We start from the raw sequence: 23978 nt of genomic DNA, 5'->3' as shown, positions 1-23978 counted from the left end.
CTCACCCCTTCTGTCATGTGAGGATACAGCTAGAACACGGTAGTCCAAGAACCAGGAAGTGGGCTCTCACCAGACACCAAATCTACCTGAGCCTTGATTTTAAACTTCCCAGCCTCTAAAATTATGAAAAATAAGTTTCTGTTCTTTATTAAGCTGCCCAGTCTATGGTATTCTGTTACAGCAGCCCAAATGGAAAAAGACATACATACCGTGGAATTTTATCTAGCAATTAAGAGAAATTCAGTACTGATACATGCTACAATATAGGTCAACCTTAAAAATATGCTATGTGAAAGAAACCAGTCACGAAGGGACACATATCATATGATTCCATTTATATAAAATGACCAGAATAGAATTATATAGAGAGAAAGTAGATTAGTGGTTGCCTAGGGACAGAGGAAGCTTGAGGGGAAACGGAGAGTCACTGTTAACGGGTACAGAGTTTCTCTTGGAAGTGCTAAAAATGTGCTAAAACTGATTGTGATGATGGTTGCACAACTCTGTAAACATAATAAAAACTATTGAATTGTACACTTTAAATGGGGAAACGGTATGACATTTGAATTATAGCTCAATAAAGATGTTATTTTAGAAAAGAGCTATTGATACACACAACATGAATGACCCTCAAAATAATTACACTGAGTAAAGGAAGCCATATTTTTTTTAAAGGAAGCCATATTTTTTTAAAGGAAGCCATATTTTAAAAGAGTACATTCTGTATAATCCCATGTATGTAAAATGCTAGAAAATGCAAGTGATCTATATTTACAGAAAGCAGGTCAGTGATGGCCTGCTTGGGGGAGGGAGGAATGGATTACCAAGGGGCGTGAGGAAACTTTGCTGATGACAGATAAACTCACAATCTTGTTTGTGGTGATGGTTTCATGACTGTATATATGTTAAAATTTATCAAATTATATGATTTAAATGTGTGCAGTTGTATATCACTTATCTTCAGTAAGACTGCAACAAAAGAGCCTGCTAAAAAGCCAATCTTACACATGATCACAAAATCTATTTCTATGTGTAGATATGCAGATATAAAAGACCAGAAAAGTACCTGATAGACATACATAAAACTAATAACACACTGGTCACCTTTGGGGAGTAGGGAGGAGGGGACATGAAAACAGAGTGTCACTTTAACACCATATACTTCTGCATTCTTTGTATTTTTTACGAGAATGTTCTATATGTACAATTTGTACAAATAAATAAAAAGCTAATAAAATTATTTTAATTTTAAAATAGTTAAAAATCCAACAGCAATGACAATACCCAGTTTCAAAATAAAAATTACCCTATTTGATAAAGATGTCCTTAAGCCCGCAGAGGCGTGGAGTCAGAAAACTAGAAGGAACCTCAAGGAGGAACCACCACGATGACTGTTTTGAGGGCTGGGAAGAGGGGTGGGTGGAGGTGAGAGGCACCCGATCACTAACTGACCCGGGGTGACCTGCTTTGCATTGACTGAGGGACAAATGATTCAAGTGCAGACAAATCCAGGGCCATGTCTCTGCCTCATGAGGTAACCTGAGCCAGCTGCTTCACTCTAGGGCAGTTTTCCTGTCCATACAGTGAGGGTTGGTCAGGATGGCCTGTGAGGACGCCCCTGCTCTGTTCTCCTGTAATTCTCTTTGTCTCTCCCTCCAGTTCCCTCCCCTGTTACACTCTTTCCAGAATTTGCATTTTCTTAAGATCCCTATGAGAGTTGAGCCAAAACCTCTAACCTTCCTGGAAAGCAACCCTATCATTTGTTCACTCACTCATTCCTTTCTCTTTAAATGTATTCACCGAGAATTGCTTATGCATTGATTTAACTGGGCATCCATCCATTCATTCATTTATTGATCCTGTAAACATTCTCGGCCTGCGCTGGCTGGGGACTGACCTGTGAGGGTGGATCCCTGGCCCTGAGCCACCTTCTCCAACTTTTCCACGCCAATTAAGATTTCTAAGTAGACTCTGTGTAATTGGGTCTTTGGGACATCATCCCTGAAGCACCCCAAAGTTTCTAAGCTGTGCGTATTTCCTCTTCTCCCTCTAAATTGCCTTGGGGATGGTGCAGTCCCTTGGTGCAGGGAGCTTTGAAAGGTGCCTGCTTCCCAGGAGGCTGTCAGCTGGCATGGAGCTGGGAGCTGCCCAGGTCGGGCGGTCCCTGGCTGCCCATAGTAAACTATCGGGCACCCTGTTCAGCCTTGAGCCCACCAGAATTTCCTAATTCTACCAAACCTGACACATTTTCAAAGAACTTTGCTGAATCCTAAGTACTTTGTCTACTTCCACCAAATTCTAAAAGCTCCACGTTAGTCTATCAAGTTGCAAGCACTTCGCTGAATTCTACAAAAGCCTAGGCATGTCTTCTTAGTTTGGAAAGCTGAGTCAGTGTGAAACTCCAGGTCCTGCCCACTGGGGTTCCCTGGATACAGGAGGCTCAGACCTGCTTCTTTGACCTGTTTTCTCCTAGTTCCAGCCAGAGAAGGTTCCTGGTCTCTGCAACTTTTTCCAGGGAACAAGGGACATGGATCTGGAAGAGCCTGAAGGTAAGTGAAAAAATGGGGAAATGTGGGAGGAGGAAGGGGCTGGGAGTCAGGAGCCCCAGGGGAATTCCTGGAGCCTTGGCTTCCCCCTCTAATTCACTGTGCAGTGCTGAGCAAGTCTCTTTCCCTCTCTGAGCTTCACTTCCCCCATATATAACAAGGTAGTGGCCTTGCTGATCTGCAAGACCCCTCCCAGCTGGGCCATGTGTCATCCAGGCTAGGAACAGCTCGTATCTGGCAGCCAGTTGCTCACTCCCAAGTTGTCTTAGCCCCAGGAAGTGGCAGCAAGGCAGGAAGAAGTCATCTGTGGCCAGGCTGGGGCCTTCAACTTGGCCTTCAGAATCTGAGTGAAGAGGGTAGGGGGTGGCACCCCTGTGGGCTGGCTGGGGTAGGCAACAGGCAGGAAGTGGGTGAGAGAGGTGAGCGCCATTCTGGAGGTGCAAACACAGGGCCGTGATGCACAAAGGACAGAGGGCTCAGGTGGCCTGGGAGAGGATAAAGGAAGGCTCCCCGGGAGAGGTAGCGTTTGAACTGGTTTTCAGATAGCATTTGGCCAGAAGAGATCTGAAGGCAGGGAAGGACACCGTGGGCTCTGCAGACGAAGCTTCCTGGCCCTGCTTTGGGAACTAGAGTCTGTCCCACAGCCTGCAGCCACATCCCTCTTCCTCCCCGCTTCCTGCAACTTCCCCCCACCCCACACTCCCCCCATCCCCAGTGCCCCACCTCCCACCCTGCAAGCTCCAGCCCCAGGAGAGAAGGCACAGCAGGAGGCTCAGATTCTCAGATTTTCAGCACTCAGGGGAAGGCAGACAAGGCACTGAGCAGGTCTGGTGACCATGTCCCTGCTCTGAGCTTTCTTTGTCCTCCTGGTTCATCCCCCGGCAGAGTTTGCTCCCCGCCCTCCGGGCTGCTGCTTCTCTAGTGATGCCTCCACAGCCCCTGCCTGGTCTCCACACACCTCTTCCCAGGGGAAGTCGTCCTGCCTGGTCCTCTGAAGCCCTGGCCACAGGTCCGAGGGTCTGCACTAACGGTGTGTGTGTGTGAGAAAGAGAGAGCAAGAGTGAGTGCCTGCTGCACAGGTACATACACTCGAGCCTGGTGTGGCGTATATACTCACAGGAGAATGTGTGTGCCTGGCTTTCGGGCGGGCGTTTGTACACACAGACAGGTGGGTGTGTTTGTGGTAACCTGCGTGGGTGTATATATACTCGGACAGGTAGACAATCACTGCAGATGTTTGCCAGTGACTTTAGGGGATAAATTATGTGGTACATGGAACCGTGCAAAGAGGAGGCTCTGGCCTGCCCCAGTCCTGGCACAGCACCTGCTGCTACTGATCCTCTGTCCAGGGAGGGTGCCTCTCCAGGAAGCCAGCCTCAGAGTTTCCCAGCTGAAACTTGAAGGGAGCTCACAGCTCACGCTCCCCGACCCCACGACGTCTCTAGACACAGTCAAAGTGAGGCAAGGTCTCCTATCTGTGGACCTGGGGCAAGGTTGGAGCTCTCCTTGCTGCAGAAAAGGCCCCTCAGCCCCTGAGGTACGGCCCAAAGCTCGGGATCCTGCACTTGTATGTGTGAGAAGAGCGTCCACAGGGGCCCCCGAGCCTGGGCCTCGCTGGGTGGTGGAGGCCCAGGGATACCCGGAGAGACTCCGTATCAGGAAGGATTTTGTGACCCTTTGACTGGCCTGAAGGCACAATGAAAAGAAGAAAAGTTATGTCTAAGGGAGTAATGCGCTTCCTGTCACTAGAGGTGCGCAAGCAGAAGCAGGATGAGGCTCGGGTGGGAAATGGAGAGGAGTTCTGCCTGGGGATGTTTGGGATCCAGTGGCCTGGGGGCACACGTGTTCTCATTTGTTCCCCTAATGCCTAGCACAATGCCTGGCATATGGTAGGAACTCAATCACTTCTTGATTCTGAAAAATGGGAGGACTAAGGGAAGGAAATCGTCTGCTACAAGGGAGGCGTTGACAGGAATTGGAGCTTAACCCAGACCCAGGCTTGGGCGGTGCATCCCAGGGTTTAGTGACATAGTGCCAAGTGCCCGAAACACCAAGGAAGGGTTAAGTCATGCTCCTTAGCTGGTGAGAAGATTAGGGGCAGGGTGGGGACTTGGGAGAAAGACGTCCATCCAGTGTGGTAAAACACCAACCAAGATTTGGGGTTTAACAGAGGCAAACATCTGCTCTGAGCATGGTGCAGCTGTCATGTTGTTGGGAGGATTGGATTCTAGACTCGCCTTGCCAGGGATCTGCTGTGTGGCCTCAGTTTCCCTACCTGCACAATGGGAGCTCCAACGAGTTGACCTCTCAGGGCATATTCCACGCTGATGCCTAGGAGTTCATGAAGTCAAAGCAGCCCTGGCTCAGGTTCAGAGAAAATAGGAGGTTTGGGGCAGGGCCAAAAGATCTATCCATTTTTCACTCAAAAACACACGATGGAGGCAGATTCTGAAGGTCAATCCACACACAGTAGCTGATGAAGCAGGCCCTATGGGGGGACAGGTGGACAAGCGCTCTGGTAGCCTCAGAGGCCAGGACCCTCTCCAATGCGAGGCACAATGTGTGCTTCATGCATGGAGACCAGAGCTGACCTGCAGAGACAAGTCAGATTTCTGCAGGCTGAGGGAGAAAGAAGGGCATCCCCAACAGTGGGAATGGTGTAAAGTAGCTCAGAGCCTTCCTGAAAGCCAGGAGGACTCTCAGAGACCACCTAGCCCAGTGATTCTCAAAGTGTGGTCCCTTGGCCAACAGCAGCAGCATCACTCAGACCTAATGAGTTAGAAACTCTGGGGATAGAGCCCAGAAATCTGTGTTTTGACAAACTTTCCAAGTGATTCTAAGACTTGAGGACATTTGATGCAGCCCATTGCTTCCCAGACTATGCTGGTAGAATACTTATTTGCAGGAGGTTAATGGGTGCTCTGTAAAAGGAGGACCTAAGGTCAAATAAGTTTGGGAATTACATACTCTACACTGCTTTCAGAAAGTCCCAAATCACAGTGGGGCATTAAAGGCTCTGAGAAGTCCTGCAGTATATTATTTACTTTTGATTAACCCAATGTTGTTTCAAATTGATTTTTCAGATTGCCTACTAACATTTCCATTAAGACTCTTAGGGAAATTCTGATCCACATCAATCCTCATTTTTCACATGGATAAATCACAGCCTAGAAGAATGGGGACTGCCCAAAGTCACAGAGAGAGAGTGTGTCAGAGCTGGAAAAGACCCTAGCAATATACCTCATCCCTAAAGAGACTCTGTGGGCTCCCCACCACCCTGCACCCTCTTTCCCTGCCTCCCAGCTGTGCCCTCCAGGGCCCTGCAGTATGGAGCTGGTCAACAGGACAGAGGTCTCTGAGTTCTTTCTGAAAGGATTTTCAGGCTACCCAGCCTTGGAGCACCTGCTCTTCCCTCTGTGCTCAGCCACATAACCTGGTGACCCTGCTGGGGAATACAGCCATCGTGGCAGTGAGCGTGCTGGATATCCACCTGCACACGCCCATGTACTTCTTCCTGGGCAACCTCTCCATCCTGGATATCTGCTACAGCCCACCTTTGTGCCCCTGATGCTGGTCCACCTCCTGTCGGCCCAGAAGACCATCTCCTTTCTTGGCTGCACAATGCAGATGTGTCTGAGCCTGTCCACGGGCTCCACAGAGTCTCTGCTGCTCGCCATCATGGCCTATGATCGCTACCTGGCCAACTTCCGGCCACCCAGGTGCTGATGAGCCACTGGCTCCGCTTGCTGCTGGTGGGAGCCGCCTGGGTACTCTGCTTCTTCAAGTCAGTGACTGAGACAGTCATCGCCATGAGGCTGCCCTTCTGTGGTCACCGTGTGGTCAGTCACCTCACCTGCGAAATCCTGGCAGTGCTGAAGCTGGCGTGCGGTGATACGTCAGTCAACGAGGTCTTCCTGTGGGTGGGTGCCATCCTGCTGCTGCCCGTGCCCCTGGCGTTCATCTGCCTGTCCTACATGCTTATCCTGGCCACCATCCGGAGGGTGCCCTCAACCGCTGGACGCCACAAAGCCTTCTCCACCTGCTCGGCGCACCTGGCTGTGGTGCTGCTTTTCTATGGCACCGTCATCTTCATGTACATGAAACCCAGGAGCAAGGAGGCCCGCATCTCTGATGCGGCCTCCACGGTCCTCTATGCTGTGGTCATGCCCATGCTGAACCCCGTCATCTACAGCCTGAGGAACAAGGAAGTGACGGAGGCCGCCAGGAAGGTGTGGGACAGGAGATGGACCTCCAGGTGAGGGAGGCCAGGGCTCTGCAGGCTAGCAGGCCAGGCCTTCATTAGCCTACAGTGAGGGCTGCGGGTCTGGAATCTCCAGCCCAGAAACGCAGCACCAAGTCCCACTGATCCTGCCACAGAGGAGCTCACAATCATCCCTCTGCTCCTCCCCCCGGCAGACCCATGGGGCGCTCTCAGCATCACTGCCTGCATCTTTACACCAGCCTCCTGCCTGGCCTTAGGATTTCAGTCTTGTTCCTCCCAGTCTCTCCTCCAAGGGGCATCCAGAGGGATCTTTTTGAAAAGTACATGTGATCCTGTCACTCTCCTGACTGAAACCCCTGGATGGCTCCCCGGAGCTCTCAGGATGAACTGTGAGGTCTTCAGTGGGGTACCTGAGGACCCCACAAGCTGGCCCTGACTAAACCCCCTCCCTGTCCTGTGCCACACAGCCTCCTCCCTGTCAGCTGCATACGCCAGCCGGCTGTGAGCCTCAGTGTTGCCCAGCACTGCCCAGCTCTGTGCCCTTGCTGGTTCTTTCCACAAGGCAGCCTCCACCCAGCACGCAGTTCCACTCGTAAAAGGACTGCCTGACCCTCAAGGCCCATCTTTTATTTTTTAAATATAGTCCCATGTGATATACAGGAGGTTCTTGTTTTTCTGTTTTATATATAGTAATGTATATCTGTTAATTCCACGCTCCTAACTTATCCCTGCCCCCATCTCAAGGCCCATCTTGAATGCCACCTCCGCCAGGAAGCCCCTCCCACTCTGCATCTCTCACTGTGCTCTTCCTGCTTTATTTTCAGTGTTACTGTTAAGAGCAGATAGTATCAGATTCCACTCTGTCCCAAGGTCCACCCCGGCCCAAGCCCAGGCCCTTAAAAATAAATAAATAAATAGACTTCTTAAATAAATAGAAAACACATCGATGTAGGGGTGACAGTGGCAGAGCCTGGGGTCCTTCCCAAATCTGAGCAGAGCTGAGATGGAGCTCACAGATGACAGGCATGACCTAGTGCCTTGGGAGGTGACAGTAGAGGCAGTGACGAGCCCTAGCAGCCAAGATTTCCAGACCTGCCCAGCCACCAGGATACCAATCACCCCAAGCAGCTTAGGGCCTGGATTCTCCTGTCTCCCTTTTAGCAGCAGTAGCTTCCGGGGCCTCCCTGCCCGGCATCCAGGCCTCACCTGGCCTTGGGGAGACTCTGCTCTACCTGTCTTCAGCCCACCCCCTAGGACCCTGCCATAGCTACCTCTTCCTGGTGCTCAGCCTTTTCCCAGCTTTCCTCTCTGAGAGCTCAGTGAACACACAGAGGAAATGGACTCAGATTCAGAGAGCATCTCCATTCCCTGCCCGCTCTGGCCTCAGTGTCACCGTCCATGTGATGCGAGAGCTGAGCTTGGTCGCAAGCAGTGGGCCAGCTCTCCTGCCGCCTGGCTGCAGGTGAGCACATTCCTTGCTTGGGCCCTCAGTTCCCCTCCAGTCCCTCTTCCTATTCCTCGGTTGGTCAGAACAGAGGCACAGAGGAGGGAAGCACAGCCCCGCAGCTCACAGCCTGACCAAGCCAGGGTGACCGCTGCCACTAAGACCTTCTGCTAGGCCTTTGATGCCACGACAGGGGTTAGGACTTTATCCTGTGGGCATTTGGGTTTACAATCATTACTTATCGATACTTTTAGAAAGGTCACTGATTAGATACCTTTCTTCACCCATGAAATTGTCAAAGAATTGTTTTTAATGTCTATTGTTAACTATGGTGCAGTGAAGTAGGTAATGTCATCACTGCTGGTGGGGGTGGGAATAAGTTAATATGACCTTCCTGCCAAGTAAGCGGTGGGTATGAATCAAGAGACTTAAAAACTTCAGACCTTGGGCTTCCCTGGTGGCGCAGTGGTTGAGAGTCCGCCTGCCGATGCAAGGGACACGGGTTCGTGTCCCGGTCTGGGAAGATCCCACATGCTGCGGAGCGGCTAGGCCCGTGAGCCATGGCCGCTGAGCCTGCACATCCGAAGCCTATGCACCGCAACAGGAGAGCCCACAACGAGAGGCCTGCGTACCGCAAAAAAAAAAAAAAACTTCAGACCTTCTGACGCAACACCTCTACTTCAAGGAATTAGTCTGAGAAAATTATTAGAGGTGCAAAGATTTATGTATAAGTATATATATAGATATATGGATATTAATCACAGCGTTATTTATGGTAACAAAAAACTGTAAGTATCTTAATGTCCAAGCATAGCAGAATGTTTAAATAAATCCTGGTGGAGCCCAATGATAGTCTGTGACACAGCCATTAGAAATCCTATTTTTTGAAGGATATTTGATGATGGGAAATTCTCACACTGTAATTAATAGAAAAAGGCAGAACATATAACTTTGTACTCAGTATAATCCCAATTCTTTAAAGGTATTTTTCTTATGGATATATGAATAAATATGTATGTAGAAAATTCTGGAAAATTAAGACAAAATGTGAACTAATAGTCATTTCCTTTGGCTGATGGGGTTACAGATAAATATTGTTTCCTTAATTATTCTTTCCAATATTGTCCAATACTTCTAAAATGAACATCACTTTGAACTTCAAGATATTATTTTTGAGAAATGGAAGATCATGTGGCTCCAGAGTAGAGCACAGACGAGAAGGGCCCTGGGCTGAGGGCAGCAAGTGTGGAAGCTGGTGCCATAACCCAGGCACCCATGGGGCCTGACCCAGGTGGGCAGTCAGGCAGAGAGGGCGGAGCTGAGAAACCTTGGGGACATTCAGCTGATCGCAGAGGTGGCTGAGGGAGAGGGGGACTGTGCGCTGGTGCCCGAGCTTCTGGCTTATTTGGGTGGATAGTGCTCCACCCTGAAAGAAACCCTGAGTTATGGGGAAGATGAGAGAATCAGGTTGGAGGGGGTGGGATGCGAGGGTGCTGATGAGCTTGTTTGGATGCATTTGTGGGCAACCACGGCGTGGCAAGACAGACCTGTTCCTAAGCAGCTGGAAAATAAGTGGGGACAATCTTCCAATATTTATTTTGACCTGTGTCCTTGAAAAAAAAATTCCAAGAGACAAATCATAGTATAATGGGAAAATCTGCAACTGCTGCTGCATTATTTAAGGCTGTTTTTTAGTCCCTAAACTGTGTCAAGTTGTCATTCTTTATTGTGAAGGAAAGAGAAGGACATGGAAAGGGAAATGGAAAAGGGAACCTGCAGAAACTCATGCACCTGGCTCAACCCCTGACTTCACGGTCCCTCACAAGGGCTCGGAGTCTCACCCTGTACAGCAATTCGCTTTCCTTAACCTTTCATGAGTGCAGGTCCCCACAGCTCTCCTGGAAGGAGACACCCCATTTCACAGCCCAGGATGCCGAGGCCAAGGGTAGGGGTCATAGCGCCCCAGCCTCAGGTCCAAGGGGCAGGGCTGCAATGAGACCTTCAGAGTCTCTGTCCAGTGTCTCTCCTGTGCCCTCCTCACCCAGCCAGGGCCTCCTGGAGAAGCACAGGGAACCTGGGGTCTCTGAAGCCCCATAGCTGCCAAATGTGCAAACTTGTATAGTTGCAGAGTTTGAATTTTAAATTGGGCAGGGACTGAGAGGTGCCCAAGGGCAAGGAGCACACGACATGTCTACATGGCAAGGGACCAGGAGGCTGGGCCTCAGGGCCTCCCCCCGGCCCACCCCAGCACAGTGTGTCTGCTGGTAATGAACTCAGTACTCCCTTGCTCTGCTCTCCCAGGCCTCAGGTCACCTCACCGGGCAGCTGCTTCAGCCACCTGCCTGCACTAATGCCACTGGGCCAATAAGTAGGAGGTAAGGAGAACCCATCTAGCATGTTGACTCTTCTCATGAACTTTTTTTAAAACATGCAAAAAACCAGAATATCTGCTTGGGGAAGGGAACATAATGATAGTAATAATACCAGCTACCACTGACTGAATACTTACCATGTGCCAAGCTCTGTGCTAAGAGCTTTCACTGGATCCTCAAAATCACCCCATGAGGAAATACTATTCTTATCTCCACAGGTAAGGAAGCTGAGGCTGAGAAAACAATTAGCAAGTGGCAGGTCTGGGACATGGGCCCTGGTTGCTCTGACTCACCGCAAAGCCCACACTCACCTGCTTTGCTAACACAGCGAGGAATGTGAAGCAGGAATCCCAGATCCAGGCATTTCCGGGAAATTGTTAACAGGAGCTTCTTCTTGTTATGCCCCTCACCTTCCTTTTAAAATAATATATAAAGCCTAAAATAAGTAGTAAATGGTTCAAACTAGATTTACCAGCCAATGAAATTGACATGATATTTACCATGGAAAGTGACCCTGGGTCTGTCAGGCCTCAGGGTTGGAAGTTGCTAGAAAGATGTGAGGAGGGAATGTTTTGAAGGTTGCACAGAGTACCAGAGACAAGCTAACTGAATGGCTCCATTTCACTCAAGGAGAAACTGGACCAAGGTCATATAGCAGAATCGGAACAAAGGCAAGAATCCAATCTGGGCCCCTCACCCCAGGCCAGGGCTCCTTCCATGGCATCTCCCTGCCTCTCAGGAGGGGTAAAACTGGGGAGTGGATTAGACAATGATTCTCAGAGACACTCAATTTCCTATCACTCTGGATATCTGACTTTCCAGGACACGACAGGGTGAGAGGCCTGGCAGACAGATGCTAGAGTGATTTTCTGAGCGTATTGCGAAACACCATCGTACCCAAGTGCTCTGCAACGTTTCTGGTCCTCTTCCAGCTGAGCATGTGGTAGGACTACACAGGCCAGTGCATTGTGGGCATTTGGGATACAAGTCACTTCTGGGTCGGAGCACTTAACTTCTGGCGTGAGATGCTCTGGTGTGTTCTTCCCCAGCCGTAACAACTGGTGATGTCCCAGGTGGTGGAGCCAGGGTCTCTGAGGATGATGACCTGGAACAGAGCCCCCTGAAAACCTGCAATGGACATGTAGCATGAGAACTAAACCTCTGTCGTGGTAAGCCACTAAAATTATGAGGTTGTATGTTATTGCAGCAAAACCCAGCTCATCTTGACTGATGGAGCAAGGGAACTGCAGCTGCTCCCTCATGTCCCAGCCTGGGCCCACGCTGCAGTCAAAGCTGTTGGTAACCTGGCAGCATGGTATTTTCTAGACACAGCCTTATTTCTTTGGGGTCATAAGCCTATGGTCTAGTGGGTTGTTCCTAACTTCCATGAATGTGTTATGATCAGACTCTTAAATTTTAAGGAACCCCTATCACTCTCCTGATTTAGCTCTCCAGAGAGAGCAGCTATCCCTGCAGGGAGGAGACTGGCTCCACTAAAGCTCTCCTCCCAGCAATCACACGGCTGCATCGTTGTTCTGCTGGTGTGTGCTCTGGAGGAAGGCGAGAGAGGGTGATCTCAAGGTAAGAAATCTGGGATCAGGATTTTGGCAGAAGAAAAGCACTGGATCTCAAATGGCACCTCCTGTGTGCAGGCACTGCAGGGTGTTAGGGATGAACTGGACACAGCCCTTTGATTTCCACAGCTCACAGTCTATTGTGTGAGAGAGAATGACACACTAACTGCTAGTGGCTGTGTGAGCATCATGTTTTCGGGATGGTCAGTTCTGTGGACTGGGAAGGCGGGCCCCACAGAGGAGGTGTGTGTGAGCTGAGCCTTGGAGGATGAGTGGAAAGAAAGGCCGCTCCAGCTGAGGCAAGTAAGAGAAGAGGGACGAGACAGAAGTGTGCGGGATTTGTCCATCAATGGGGAGTGGTCTGAGGCTGAGCAGGGGTGCATGAAGGTACAGGAGTTGAGGCAGGAGGGCAGACCAGAGCCTGATGACAAAAGCCCTCAATTGCCTGTGCCATTCCCACTTGATTTTTTTGTTGGAGACAAGGGTGGGGAAGAGAAATGCAGAGTCAGGCTATTTCCCACCTTTTACCTGCCTGAAAACACCCTCCACACCTATGTCCAGTGTCAAAATTTGAGGTTAAAAGGTCTTTTTTGGGCAACACACCCAAAAAACACCAAGGCCTTATAGTTGGATCTGAAATTAAGCTTTGGGCTTAATCCAGCCACTTGAAGTCACAACCCAGGAAAGATGCTTCCTTTTAACTTCTTCTTTCCAAACCTCAGGTCTTACTTTACATCCCAGACTCAAAGAGAATCTCAGAGGTTTCTAAAGCTGAGAGAGGAAGGGATGTGACCAAGGTCACCAGAGAGCAAGGAAATGAGTGTAAACTGTTAGGCCAGAAGCCGCATCTGCCTCTGCTGTATTCCCAGCACCCAGCACATAGTAGGTGCTCAATAACAATTTGATGAATGAGGGAACGAATGAACCATCACAATCAGGCAATTCTTTACCTTTCTGTCAAACTTCAGCAAGAAAATCGCTACCTTTATATGTTTACATGGATAAGATTTACGGTCATTGGCTGACCCAGATTTATCAACTACCCCTGTATGTTCCAGAAACGCCCCTAACAATCACCTTGATTTAGGCTGGAGGAGGGAAAACCAGCACAGGCTCTGGGGAGAGAGGGGGTCATGACAGATGCTGGAGCTCTTGTGCAGGGAGGTGATGAGCCCAGACCCAGCAGATGCCTGTGGCTGAGGACGCAGTCTTTGATCTGGAGCCTTGCTGCTGGGTGGCTCACCGGCACTTTTCTGTGTGTCTCATCTGGCTACACAAAATCCCCATTTTTCAGAAGGCAACTGAGTCTCAAAGGCCAAGTGACTCGGTCAACGTCACACAGCTAGTTAGAGCCGGAGCTGGGATGCAACGCTGGGTTTTCAGAATCCTGCGCTGAATATGTTGAGTGACTGTCCTTGGCAGCACTCGCTGTACGAGGTGCCGAGAGGAAGGAGACAGTCCTGCTCTCAAGGGTGGTAGAGGAGACAGGTGCACAAGAGGATGGCCAGGGGCTGTGGGAGCACAAGAAGTGGGCAGGTGACTCTGCAGGGTGCAGGAGGGAGAGGAGGAGAGATGAGCTGGACCCTGAAGGAGCAGGAATGCCCCCACTGGGGAAGAGAGGGAGGACTGCCTACAAAAGGGAACTTCTTGGGCAAAGATGTAGTGCTGGGAAAAAAACATGGTTTATTCAGAAGAGGGTGAGCCCATCGGCCCCTACAAATGACAGATGCAATTAGGCAGGAGGAATGAGGGGGAAGATCCAGCCCTGGAGGACAGACAGGGTTCCAATGCTGTCACAGGACATAGGCCTCACAGTAAAGCTAGGTGTGAAAGGAGTGAGGGAGGGGGTAGTTATGTATCTTCTGAAAGGTTAAAGTTCACCCTCAGCTCCTATTTCTCCCTTACACCAGGGAGCACTGGGGCTACAAGACAGCTTTCCCATCTAACATTTGACACTTCACTCCCTCGTGACACTGGCATTTCCCAAAGAGGCTGAGACCAGCTCAGAAGAGCAATGGAAGCTACCTGGGCAAAGACCGCAACCTTTCCCACCCTCCCTGTATAAAGCTAGTCAATGACTGATGACGCCTCTACCACATGAGACCTGGTTTCCCTCTTTGTGTGAGATTACTGCTGATATTATTCATCCTAAAAAGCAATATGGAGGCCAAGAAGAGAGTCACTTGGTTTTCAGGACCAGGGTTAAATGCTGTGACCAGTGGCTCTATTGGGATATGTATGTTCTTGTATGTTCTTTTAAAAATCAATGGATGGTCTGTGATTCCTTAAGGAGGAATGGCCAGAATAAGGCTTACACATCCTATGGAGTGGAAATGTTCAACCTTTATGCCCAAAGGAACGCTAGGTGAGCATCACTCATCACCCACCTCCCTCCCCGAGCTCATCTCACTTAAGAAAGAGGGGCAGCACTTGTGACCGGTGTGGCATCTTTTTATCCACTTATTTTTCGTACAACTATAGCCCCAGCACCTAAACAATATCTAGCACAGAGTAGGCATTCAACGAATATTCAGTGAATGAATGAATCTGAAACACTATGGGCATAATTCAGCCGTAAGAAGTCATAACCTAGAAATGATGCTTCCTCTTAACAGGGAGGAACGCTTTAGATTCCAAAGGAGCACCTGAAACATGAACCCTACTCTATCGTCTCCCCTGAGCCCACCCAGGGGAGAAGACAGATGAGTCTAGGGGATTAGAATGGGTCCCGCCTCCCCTAAGTTACACCAGAACTGCAGAGCTGAGAGGGCTAGCTTGCAGACCTGAAGTCCACTCTCTTATTATACAGATGGTGAGACTAAATTCCAGAGGCAGGGCTGACCCCCCCCAGGTCATACATCCAGGTTGCTTGGCTCCCAGGCCAGCTGGTGCTTTTTCCAACACCCGTGTGGTCCAGATGGGAAAGGAGGGAGAATGAGATGGATGGGGTCAACCAGACGGCCGTGACAGAGTATGTCCTGCTGGGGCTACACGAACACCACAACCTAGAGATGGTGCTGTTTGTACTCTGCCTGGGCATCTACTCCATGATAGTGCTGGGGAACGCCCTCCTCACCGGGCTGAACATGCTGGACCCGCGCCTGCACAGCCCCATGTACTTCTTCCTCAGCAACCTCTCCCTCATGGATATCTGTGGCATATCCTCCTTTGTGCCTCTCATGCTGGTCAATTTCCTGGAAACCCAAAGCACCATCTCCTTCCCTGGCTGCACCCTGCAGATGTTCCTGACCCTGGCACTGGGCTCCACGGAGTGCCCGATCCTGGCCGTGATGGCGTGTGACCGTCACGTGGCCATCTGCCAGCCGCTTCAGTACTCAGAGTTCATGAGCAGGCAGACATGCATGTGGATGGCAGCACTGAGCTGGGGGACAGGCTTTGCCAACTCCCTGCTGCAATCCACTCTCACCTGGAGCCTCCCCTTCTGTGGCCACAATGTCATCAACCACTTCTGTGAGATCTTGGCAGTGCTGAAACTAGCCTGTGGGGACATCTCTCTAAACGCGCTGCTAACAATGGTGGCCACTACTGTCGTGATGCTGGCCCCGTTGCGGCTCATCTGCCTGTCCTACGTTTTCATCCTTGCTGCCATCCTGAGGGTGCCCTCTGCTGCTGGCTGGAAGAAAGCCTTCTCCACCTGCTCTGCCCACCTCACAGTGGTGGTGGTTTTCTATGGGACCACCTCCTTCATGTACTTCAAGCCCAAGGCCAAGGACCCCAACTTGGCTAAGATTATCGCATTGTTCTATGGGGTTGTGACACCCTCGCTGAACCCCATCAGCTGCAGCCTGAGGAACACAGAGGTGAAAGCTGCCGCCATAGCTCTGCTGAGGGGAGACCTGCTCTCCAGAAAAATGTCCCGTTTTTCCTGTTGCTCTCTATCAGGCAGGACAGGCTAGGGTACACTGTGGTCATGATTTCAAAATTTCAGTGGCTTAAAACCACAAAGGCTTTTTCTCACTTACGCTGCAGGTCCATCAGAGGTTGGCTGGGGGATGTGCTCTGCACCATCGCCTTCATCCCTGTGGGACTCAGGATGATAAAGCAGCCACCATCTGGCACATTGCTGGTCCAAGTGGCAAAAGGCAAAGAGAAAATGACAAAGCCTGCGCTGATTCTTAAAGCTTCCGCTCAGAAGTGACCTGTTACTTCCACTTCCACCTCACTGGCCAAGGCAAGGCGCACACCAGGGCTGACACTGAGGGGGAGGGAACACCCACCTACCACGCATCTGGAAGGAGGGGGAGGACTGAAGAATTTGTGAAGAGCCTAGTGACAACCACCCACCCTACAGTCAACCCAGGGGCTACTGGAGATTTCTAGAGCTTCCTTTTCTCGGACCAACTGTCCTTCACCGGCTGCTGCTAGGTTCATCATCCCAGGAGAGTGCTGGTTAGCTCTCTTGTGGTGGCTTTGGACTGGGTCGAGCTAACTAGGGTAGAACTGGGCCTCCCAGAGTTTCCTTCCCTGTAAGGTTCTGGGATCGGGTGGACCACGAGAGAAATCCACATGATGGGAGGTGAAGGCGAAGCAGCACCGTCGTGGTGGGAGCCCTCACTTGCTGTCACCGGCCTGGGACTCACCTTGCTGTCAGCGCAGCTGCTCCAGCTCCTGCCACGCCACCTGCAGCTGCTCGGAGGTCTGTGCCAAGTGCAGCGCCACGCCAGAGAGTGCCAGCTCCTCCTGCAGGTCACCAGTGTCACTGAGCCTGAAGGCAGCGAGGCCCAGACACGGGCTCCGGTCTGTCCTCACCTCCCCCTTCACGCCCACCAAGAGCAGTTTCAGGCCCGACACCAGGTGCAGAGGCCCAGCTTTGCACAGGCTTCTCCAACTGCTCCCACAATCAACAGCTCTGTTCTCTACAACAGGCCCCTTATATCACTCACGCTTGTCCTACTTTGGCCAGACCCTGGCTGATGCCTCACTCAAGAACCTACGATGGCTCCCCTTAACCACAGAATGAAGCCCTAACTCTTCAGTTGAGTTCAAGCCCTCCAGAACCCAGCCCGCCACTTCTCCAGCCCGATGTTCCACTAACCCCCTTCACACGGTGACCCCCTCGCTATAGTGTCTGTACTGCCTACACCTTGGTGTCTCGCTCATGCTCATCTCTGGCGAGACCTGGGACTATTTTTCCAAGCCACCTTAGACACCAGCTCTCTCACACAGCCTTTCCTGGTGCACTTTGAATAGTCTCTCTTTCCTTTACGTCCCACAGCACTTTGTTGGTATCTTTCACTAGGTATCTATCCCATTCTGCTTTGCATCCATGGTATTTCACCACCACGTGGGCTCCTTGATGGCGGGATTCAACCAGGTCTGGCTTGTCTCTGCAGCTCCCACAGAGCTTTCCCGATAGAGTGTTACTGAACTGAACTGTCCCTCAGAAGCCCTCACAATGTCACATCTGGGGATTGGATTCTGTGCTGCTGGGTGTGCCCTAGGCAGTTGTGGACAGTCCGGGGTCTTAGTCCAAATGTGTGGACAGACATGAGCAGGGAGCAGCAGTATCTGGGGGCCACGGCCATGTATTCCAGGAAGTCACTTGAACAAGTCAGGGGACAACAAAGGACCCCTGCTTTGGGACCCAGGAGGCCAAGGTTCCAGACCTGGTTCAGCTGCTCTGCCTGTCACGGTCTTCTTGCTGGCCCTCTCCCTCCAGGAATCCCACAGGCACCTCAAACTCAAACTATCCACAACTGAACTCATCATTCTGCCCCACAAAGGTGTGTCATCATCTCAGGGAATGGCACCAACACCCGCCCCAAGTCACCAAGCTAGAAACGTGGCAGTCACCATAGGCTTTCTTTCATCCCTCACCACCCCGCACATCCAAGCAGTCACCATGTCCTAGAGAATCCACCTCATAACAGCTCTCGGATCAGTCCCCTCCTTTCCACTGACACTGCCTTCACCATCTCTCTCTCAAATAGTGCAACAGCTGTTTTGCTACACTTTCAGCCTCCAAATCCTCTCCAAAATCCATCCTCTGCACCAGCCGTCAAAACACCTATCTGAAAAGACAAAATAACGCAAACAAAACAAAACAATCTGATCTGCTACTCTCCTGCTTAAATCCCTCCAATGAGGCCATTGCTCATTTCCCTAGGATAAAAGCCAGACCCCATGTACCTGCCCAGCCTCATCACTGGCTGCTTGCCTCCGCTCCACACACACACACCCTGCAGGTCCAGAGGCCCTGAACTAGTCCCAGTTCCCCAGTAAAGATCAGTCTTTCCTGCTCCTGTGTCTCCCCCTTGCTGTTGCCTCCCATGTCCAAACACCTGACCTTTAGCTAACATACATTGGAGACTTACCACATAGCAGGCTAGGTACTATACTAAGTGTTCTAAGTGCTTTCCTGCTTGGGGACCAGATGGGATGATGGAAATCTCAGGGGAGGAATGTGATATGGACACTGGTGACCAGAGTGAACACTCTCCCAACATCTTGGCATTATGGAAACTCATTCAATCCTCACTCAATGCCCTCCACTCCATCCGGCTTCCAGAAAACCCCTTCTGATCCCTCCTAGCTGGGTGGGGTCTGTCTCAGCTCTGTCTCCCTCTTCAGTGCCTTCTGTACTCTACTATGTCCTGAATCCCAGCTATTTGGGCTCATGTGTCCTAGTGATCTGTGTGGAATAATATTTCTGATACAGGAACAGACACCTAGCCCACACCTCTCCTTCCTTCTCACCATTCAATTGGTGAATGTGATGTGAGATGTGACCTTCTCACATCACACTCTGCTCAGTGCCCGAAGGAAGAGATGTGATTGCAGAAAGCAGAGAACAAAGAGAGGTTTTCCTGGCATCTGAGTTTCAAAAGCCTAGGCTCTAAAGGGAACATAAAAGACTTAAGGCATAAACAAAAGATTTGGGAGAAAAATGTAAGAAAAAGTAGGTGTCCCCACCTCCAGATTAACAAAAGATTCCCTAAGCTAGGGAGAGGAAAAAGCAAGGAGGAGGGGATGTAGTGAGAGCATTGGCATAGGAGGGCCCCAAAAGGGAGGGGCCCTGAGCGCCACTCCCCAGACCAAGCCCCTGGACAGGTTTGCAGGGTGTGAAAGCTGGAACTCATGCATTGTTGGTCAAGTAAAATGCAGAGCAGGACCCCAGGCTAGAAATGGCTTCAAGATGTCTCTGGGTAGCCAAGGTCTCACAAGTCTTTGCATGTGGCACAGAAGTGGTGGAGAGCCTCAGGACTAAAAGGGTTACACAGATGGGGACAAGAAACCACTCTGGGAACGCTTGCTTGTACCACTAACTGGGGACCAGGTGGGATGATGGAAATCTCAGAGGCGCCACATGGACCCTGGTGATAAGGGAAAACACCCTCGCAATATCTCGGCATTATATAAGACCCTCGGGACTCAGCTGTGACCTTTGTGGAAAGAGAAGAAATCCCAAAATGACAAAAAATTATGTTTCTGGCACTCGGGCAAAATGGAGACTCAAAACAGAAGTTACATTCTTGTGATATTTCTTGCACATCTGAGATTTGTACCCGCTAGTCCAATTTCCTGAGCCCTTAGCCTCCTTCCCTATTGGGTGTGGGCACCACAAGGGAGGTCTCACTGATTGAAATCATCTCAGCAAGTACACACACACACACACACTCACACAACTCCCTACTCCCGGCTGCTGCAGCCTGACACAATGGGGCAAAAGCCTCAGACAGTAGCTCCAGCAGCTAATGCCAGCTAGGCTCCGTCACCCCTGTTGATTGTCTCAGGGTCCCTCTTTCCCTCCCCTCCCCACACCCTTTCCCTCAGGAAAAAAAAGGCAGCACAGAACCAGCAAATACTTCATTGGAGACACACCAGACTCCACCTGCATCAACTCAGGGTACCAGCCACCGCAGCCCCAGTCCCAGCCCCATCTGTCCTGCATCCCCCTCCCAGCACAGCCCAGCCCAGATGCTGCCTCTGGGAAGGAAGCCCGAGCCCAGAGTTGCTGAGCTGCTGGGAAGATCTGGAGGCTCAGCTTCCCCAGGATGGACTCCGTTTCCTTAGGAACAACACCACGTCCTGAGAGGGCCTGGTCTCCCAGGGAAGGAATCCATGTTCTCAGGAGGGTTCCATACCCTGGGAAGGGCTCCACACCCCTGGGAGGGACTCCTTGGTCCTGAGGGGGCTCTGTGGCCCTGCACGGGCTCCAGTCCTGAAGATGCAGAAGGACTCCAGGCCCTCGGGAAGTGTGCCAGGCCCCTGAAAGAGTTCCATGTCCTTAAGAAAGACTCCATGTCCTCAAGAAATACAACTTGTCTCTTATCCCTGGGAGGACTCCATGCTCCCAGGAAGAACCCAAGGAAGGGCTCTCTGCCCCGGGGAAGGGTTCACGTTCCCCAAGGTCAGCCCAAAGCCCCTCTCAGCTGGCACAGATGCTGCTGACAGTGGCCCCTCCCGGGCCCACAAGGCCCAGCTCCTCCTGCTCATTGATGCACAGCTGGTAACCACAGCCCCGGGCCCGGGCTCCAGATGGGACCTGGCGGTCAGTCTTGGCACGAGGGGGCAGCAAGAAGCCCACGCTGCCAGCGATGAGCATATGCCAAATGCTGTGAATGTAGAAGTAGTTGTCTCGAGTCTCCACAAAAGCATAGAGCAGGATGGCACTAACCGCGATAAGGCTGCCTGGGCACAGGTAGAAAAGCCAGCGGCGCCATGTGGGCGGGTAGCAGTGCCGGCGGCGGACGCTGCGTACTGTCTGGGGGAGGCAGAGAAGTGGGGCTCAGGAACGCGAGGCCTTGGAACCCAAGCCACTGCTGGTCACTCTCAGGCTTCCCGAGCCCTGGTGGTGACCTGAAGGCATCTGCCAAGACTGGAGTGCAGCGCTGTGAGCAGCACAGTGATGACGACAGGGTCCCAGCCCACCTTAAACTGGGAACCAGATACCCAAGTCCCTGCACCCAAGTCCTGCTGGGACCTCCCCACCCCCAGCCCACCCAACCTTACCCAGGCTGTGGCCAAGATCCCCAGGGCAAAGAGACTGGGTCCAAGCAGGTTCCAGAGTCCATGCCGGTCAAGCTGCAGAGCCATGGACAGCAGCATAGCCCCCAGCAAGTACAGCACCTAGAGAAAGAGGTCTCCAGGGGCTGAGCCGGGATGGTGAGAGGCATTTGGCAATGCCCCCAGGAGAGATCGGGAAGTGGATTTCAAGTAGACTGTGGCTATGGTTGTCCCCCAGGGCCCACTCTGGACTGACCTGCTTGAACACAGGCTGTAAGCGAGCCATGGCAATGACAGTGACCCACACGGACATTAAAGAGCCCAGGAAGTCACAGAACTGCAGCACGTCGTAGTCCATGATGCAGAAAACCACAATGCCTGGCTGGTCACAGGCATGGTAGAACTGGAGGAAGAGAGGACAGGCATTGAGAGAACTTGCGGCAAAGGTCCAGGTCTACAAAACCGGAGAAAGAGGCCATAGGGGTGGCGTGCTGCCGTCAGGAAAGTGGAGGTCAGAGCGCACAGACTGAGCAAAACTGGGAAATGCCCAACTCCCCACCCCTGAGAAGAATGTGGTAGGGAGGCCCGGTCTGTGTCTTAGGCTGTACGTATCTGGCAGCCCTGAGCCTCGTCCTCACCTTCCTAATCTTCCTGCTTCTGGAATGTGCTGTGAGAGCACCAAGCCAAGGGATCCAGGTCTCTCAAGCTGAGGCCAATCCTTGCCTGTATCCCCTTGTGCTCGTGTGGGTCCCACTTGTAATCCTGGCCCAAGCTCTGAGGCTGGAATCTGGCCTCTTGGCCAATCCAGATCCCAAGCCCTGTCTGTTAGCTCAGACTCTGAGTCATGCTTCACCTTCAGACCTTGCACTAATTGGTCCTCTGCATCCTCTCCCACCCAATGCCATGGGGGAAGCGGGGGGGACGGTAAGAAAAAAGGCAGTCCCTAAAGCCATGGAAAAGAGCATGGCACTTTACACCACAGGAAGAACATAGGAAAGGGACAGTGCTCACCTACCCTACACTGTGGGGAACACAGCAAAGAATAGGGTATTGAGGAGCTTAAAGGTGGGGTGCAGGGGACACAAGTGGAACTGGAACAAGCTATACTGGGCACCCCAATTAAGGAACGAAGCTCTGCCATCAGCCCTTGGGTCTGTGGTCACAATCCCTGTGCCCCGCTGGATAATGCTATCAGGACCTCTGGCAGCCTGCATTCCCTTATTGTGAAAACAGTGACCCAGGGATAACCTGAGTTCAAGTTTATTTTGTCTTGGAACATTTGCTGTCACCTTTCTTTGAACTTCTGTGTAGAATTTAGCTAATTTGAGTACTTATCGATGCTAAACACTAAAGCCATGGATGGTTTCAAGAATATCTGGTGCAGAGATGCAGGAACACGCTTCCTTCTATATCACGTGCCTTACGAGCCCACCCAAAGAAAATAGACTGGGCAAGGTCTCTGAAGACAAACAGCTCTGACCGAGACCATCACAGTGGCATGCTCACTTCTCCCATCTCCCAATATCGCCCCTGCTCCGTGTCAGGAAGAATGGGTTATTATGGTAATGAAAGCAGGGTTAAGAAAAATTACGAAGCTATAATGGGAAAGAAAAGGGTTTTGACCTATGTAAACTTGACCAAAATCTACTCATTGGAGCTGAGTTTGGGACATGCCAGCAGATTTTAGGGGATCAAAAAAGTCTCTTAAGATTCTGTGAATCAATCTGTTTGACCTCTGTCCCCTGTACTTTACCCCAGGTCCTCAGGGAGCCATGGCTACTGAGAGCACCTCTTGAGAGGAGAAACAACTCAGTGTAGTTGCCAGGATTGGGCTGAAATGCATCAGGCTGAACCGAAGCTGGGGCAGGAAGACTGTGCTATACCATCCAAAGGCAGCCTTTGAAGTGGCTTGATCTGACTGGAGGGATCCTTTAAGCCCACATCAGTTTCTTCATCATTCTATCAAAAGGCAACCCTAAGTCACAAGGGCTCTGAGCCCAAAAGAGAGACAGCCTTACAGACCTCAGTGAGACAGGTATCCAGGCCTCCAGAGGCACGGCTCTGGGTGTGGGTAAGGAGAGGGCAGGGATATCCAGCGCACAGCTGAGGAGAGAGATAGCGGAGCAATATCACAGTTTCACTCACTGGCAGCAGTGGGGTCTCAGCAACTTCTGGGGAAAATGAAAATGGGAGAACCTAGTCTCCTGTTTGAATGAGTCAGAGCTGAGAACGAGAAGGTGGAGGCGAGGTCAGGAAGAAGAGTTCAGGGAAAAGGAGCACTATATCCCGAACTCATAGCACAAACCATGACACCCCAACCTCACTGAAACAGCAGCGACCTTAGGGAAAGCAGGTGGGAAACTGAAGCAGGTCTGCTGTGAAAGCTGACAGAAGCCAGCCCAGATGCAGAGCTGCCACCAACAGGATGGGAAAACAGACTCAAAAGTTTAGTCTTGAGAGACAAAGGATGAGAAAGAAATTGCTAATGTTTCTTTTGAACCTGTTGAAGATTTCACCCAGTCATTCAAATTGCAAAATGTGTAACTTCAACCAACAGAGGGAAAAGGGTGAATAACATAAGGGCAGGGACAAGCTAGGAGTTTAGAAAAAGAAAAATAAATGAAAAAGAAAACTCAGGGATATTAATTGACATTGGGAAACCTTGGGTTCGATTCCTTCGCATTTTAAACTGCCAAGTCTTAAACTTGTGTACCTATTCTCTTTCTTTCCCTTCACTTTGGAGGTAAAGAATGTTGTCCCTTCAGGAAGAGACTGCTCTGGAATTATCATGTTTTTTTGGTTTTTTGTTTTGTTTTGTTTCGTTTGCGGTACGCGGACCTCTCCCTGTTGTGG

The 23978-nt window shown here is 51.0% G+C and overlaps 3 protein-coding genes across 3 annotated transcripts in view; 2 read left to right on the top strand and 1 right to left on the bottom strand.

The window, feature by feature from the left end:
* Positions 1-5873: 5873 nt before the first annotated feature.
* LOC136124875 (olfactory receptor 13J1-like) lies at positions 5874-6805 on the top strand. The gene is given in 4 exon segments (XM_065879685.1): positions 5874-5975; positions 5977-6094; positions 6097-6258; positions 6261-6805. Coding segments are annotated over 4 exon segments (927 nt in total).
* Positions 6806-15097: 8292 nt separating this feature from the next.
* LOC136124197 (olfactory receptor 13C7-like) lies at positions 15098-22469 on the top strand. The gene is made up of 2 exons (XM_065878709.1): positions 15098-15988; positions 22437-22469. The coding sequence occupies exons 1-2, from the start codon at positions 15098-15100 to the stop codon at positions 22467-22469; spliced, it is 924 nt and encodes a 307-aa protein (XP_065734781.1).
* Positions 19971-23978, bottom strand: part of TMEM8B (transmembrane protein 8B) — a 25659-nt gene continuing 21651 nt past the window's right edge. The window contains exons 11-13 of the mRNA XM_065878708.1: positions 21382-21528; positions 21132-21248; positions 19971-20883 (exon numbers count right to left, since the gene is read on the bottom strand). Of these exons, the coding sequence (XP_065734780.1) occupies positions 20548-20883; positions 21132-21248; positions 21382-21528 (600 nt within the window). The 3' untranslated portion in view covers positions 19971-20547. The remainder of the gene's footprint in view (positions 20884-21131; positions 21249-21381; positions 21529-23978) is intronic.

This window comes from Phocoena phocoena, chromosome 6 (assembly GCF_963924675.1).
Source record: "Phocoena phocoena chromosome 6, mPhoPho1.1, whole genome shotgun sequence".
NCBI classification, from domain to species: Eukaryota; Metazoa; Chordata; class Mammalia; order Artiodactyla; family Phocoenidae; genus Phocoena; species Phocoena phocoena.
The sequence above is the reverse complement of the archived record's forward strand: the minus strand, read 5'-3'. Positions and strand labels throughout refer to the sequence as shown.

Coding starts and splice junctions, on each gene's coding strand:
- LOC136124197 (XM_065878709.1), top strand. CDS start 15,098: ATGGATGGGGTCAACCAGACGGCCGTGACAGAGTATGTCCTGCTGGGG. Junction 15,989..22,436: donor GGAACACAGAGGTGAAAGCT/GCCGCCATAGCT, acceptor ACTTCTGTGTAG/AATTTAGCTAATTTGAGTAC.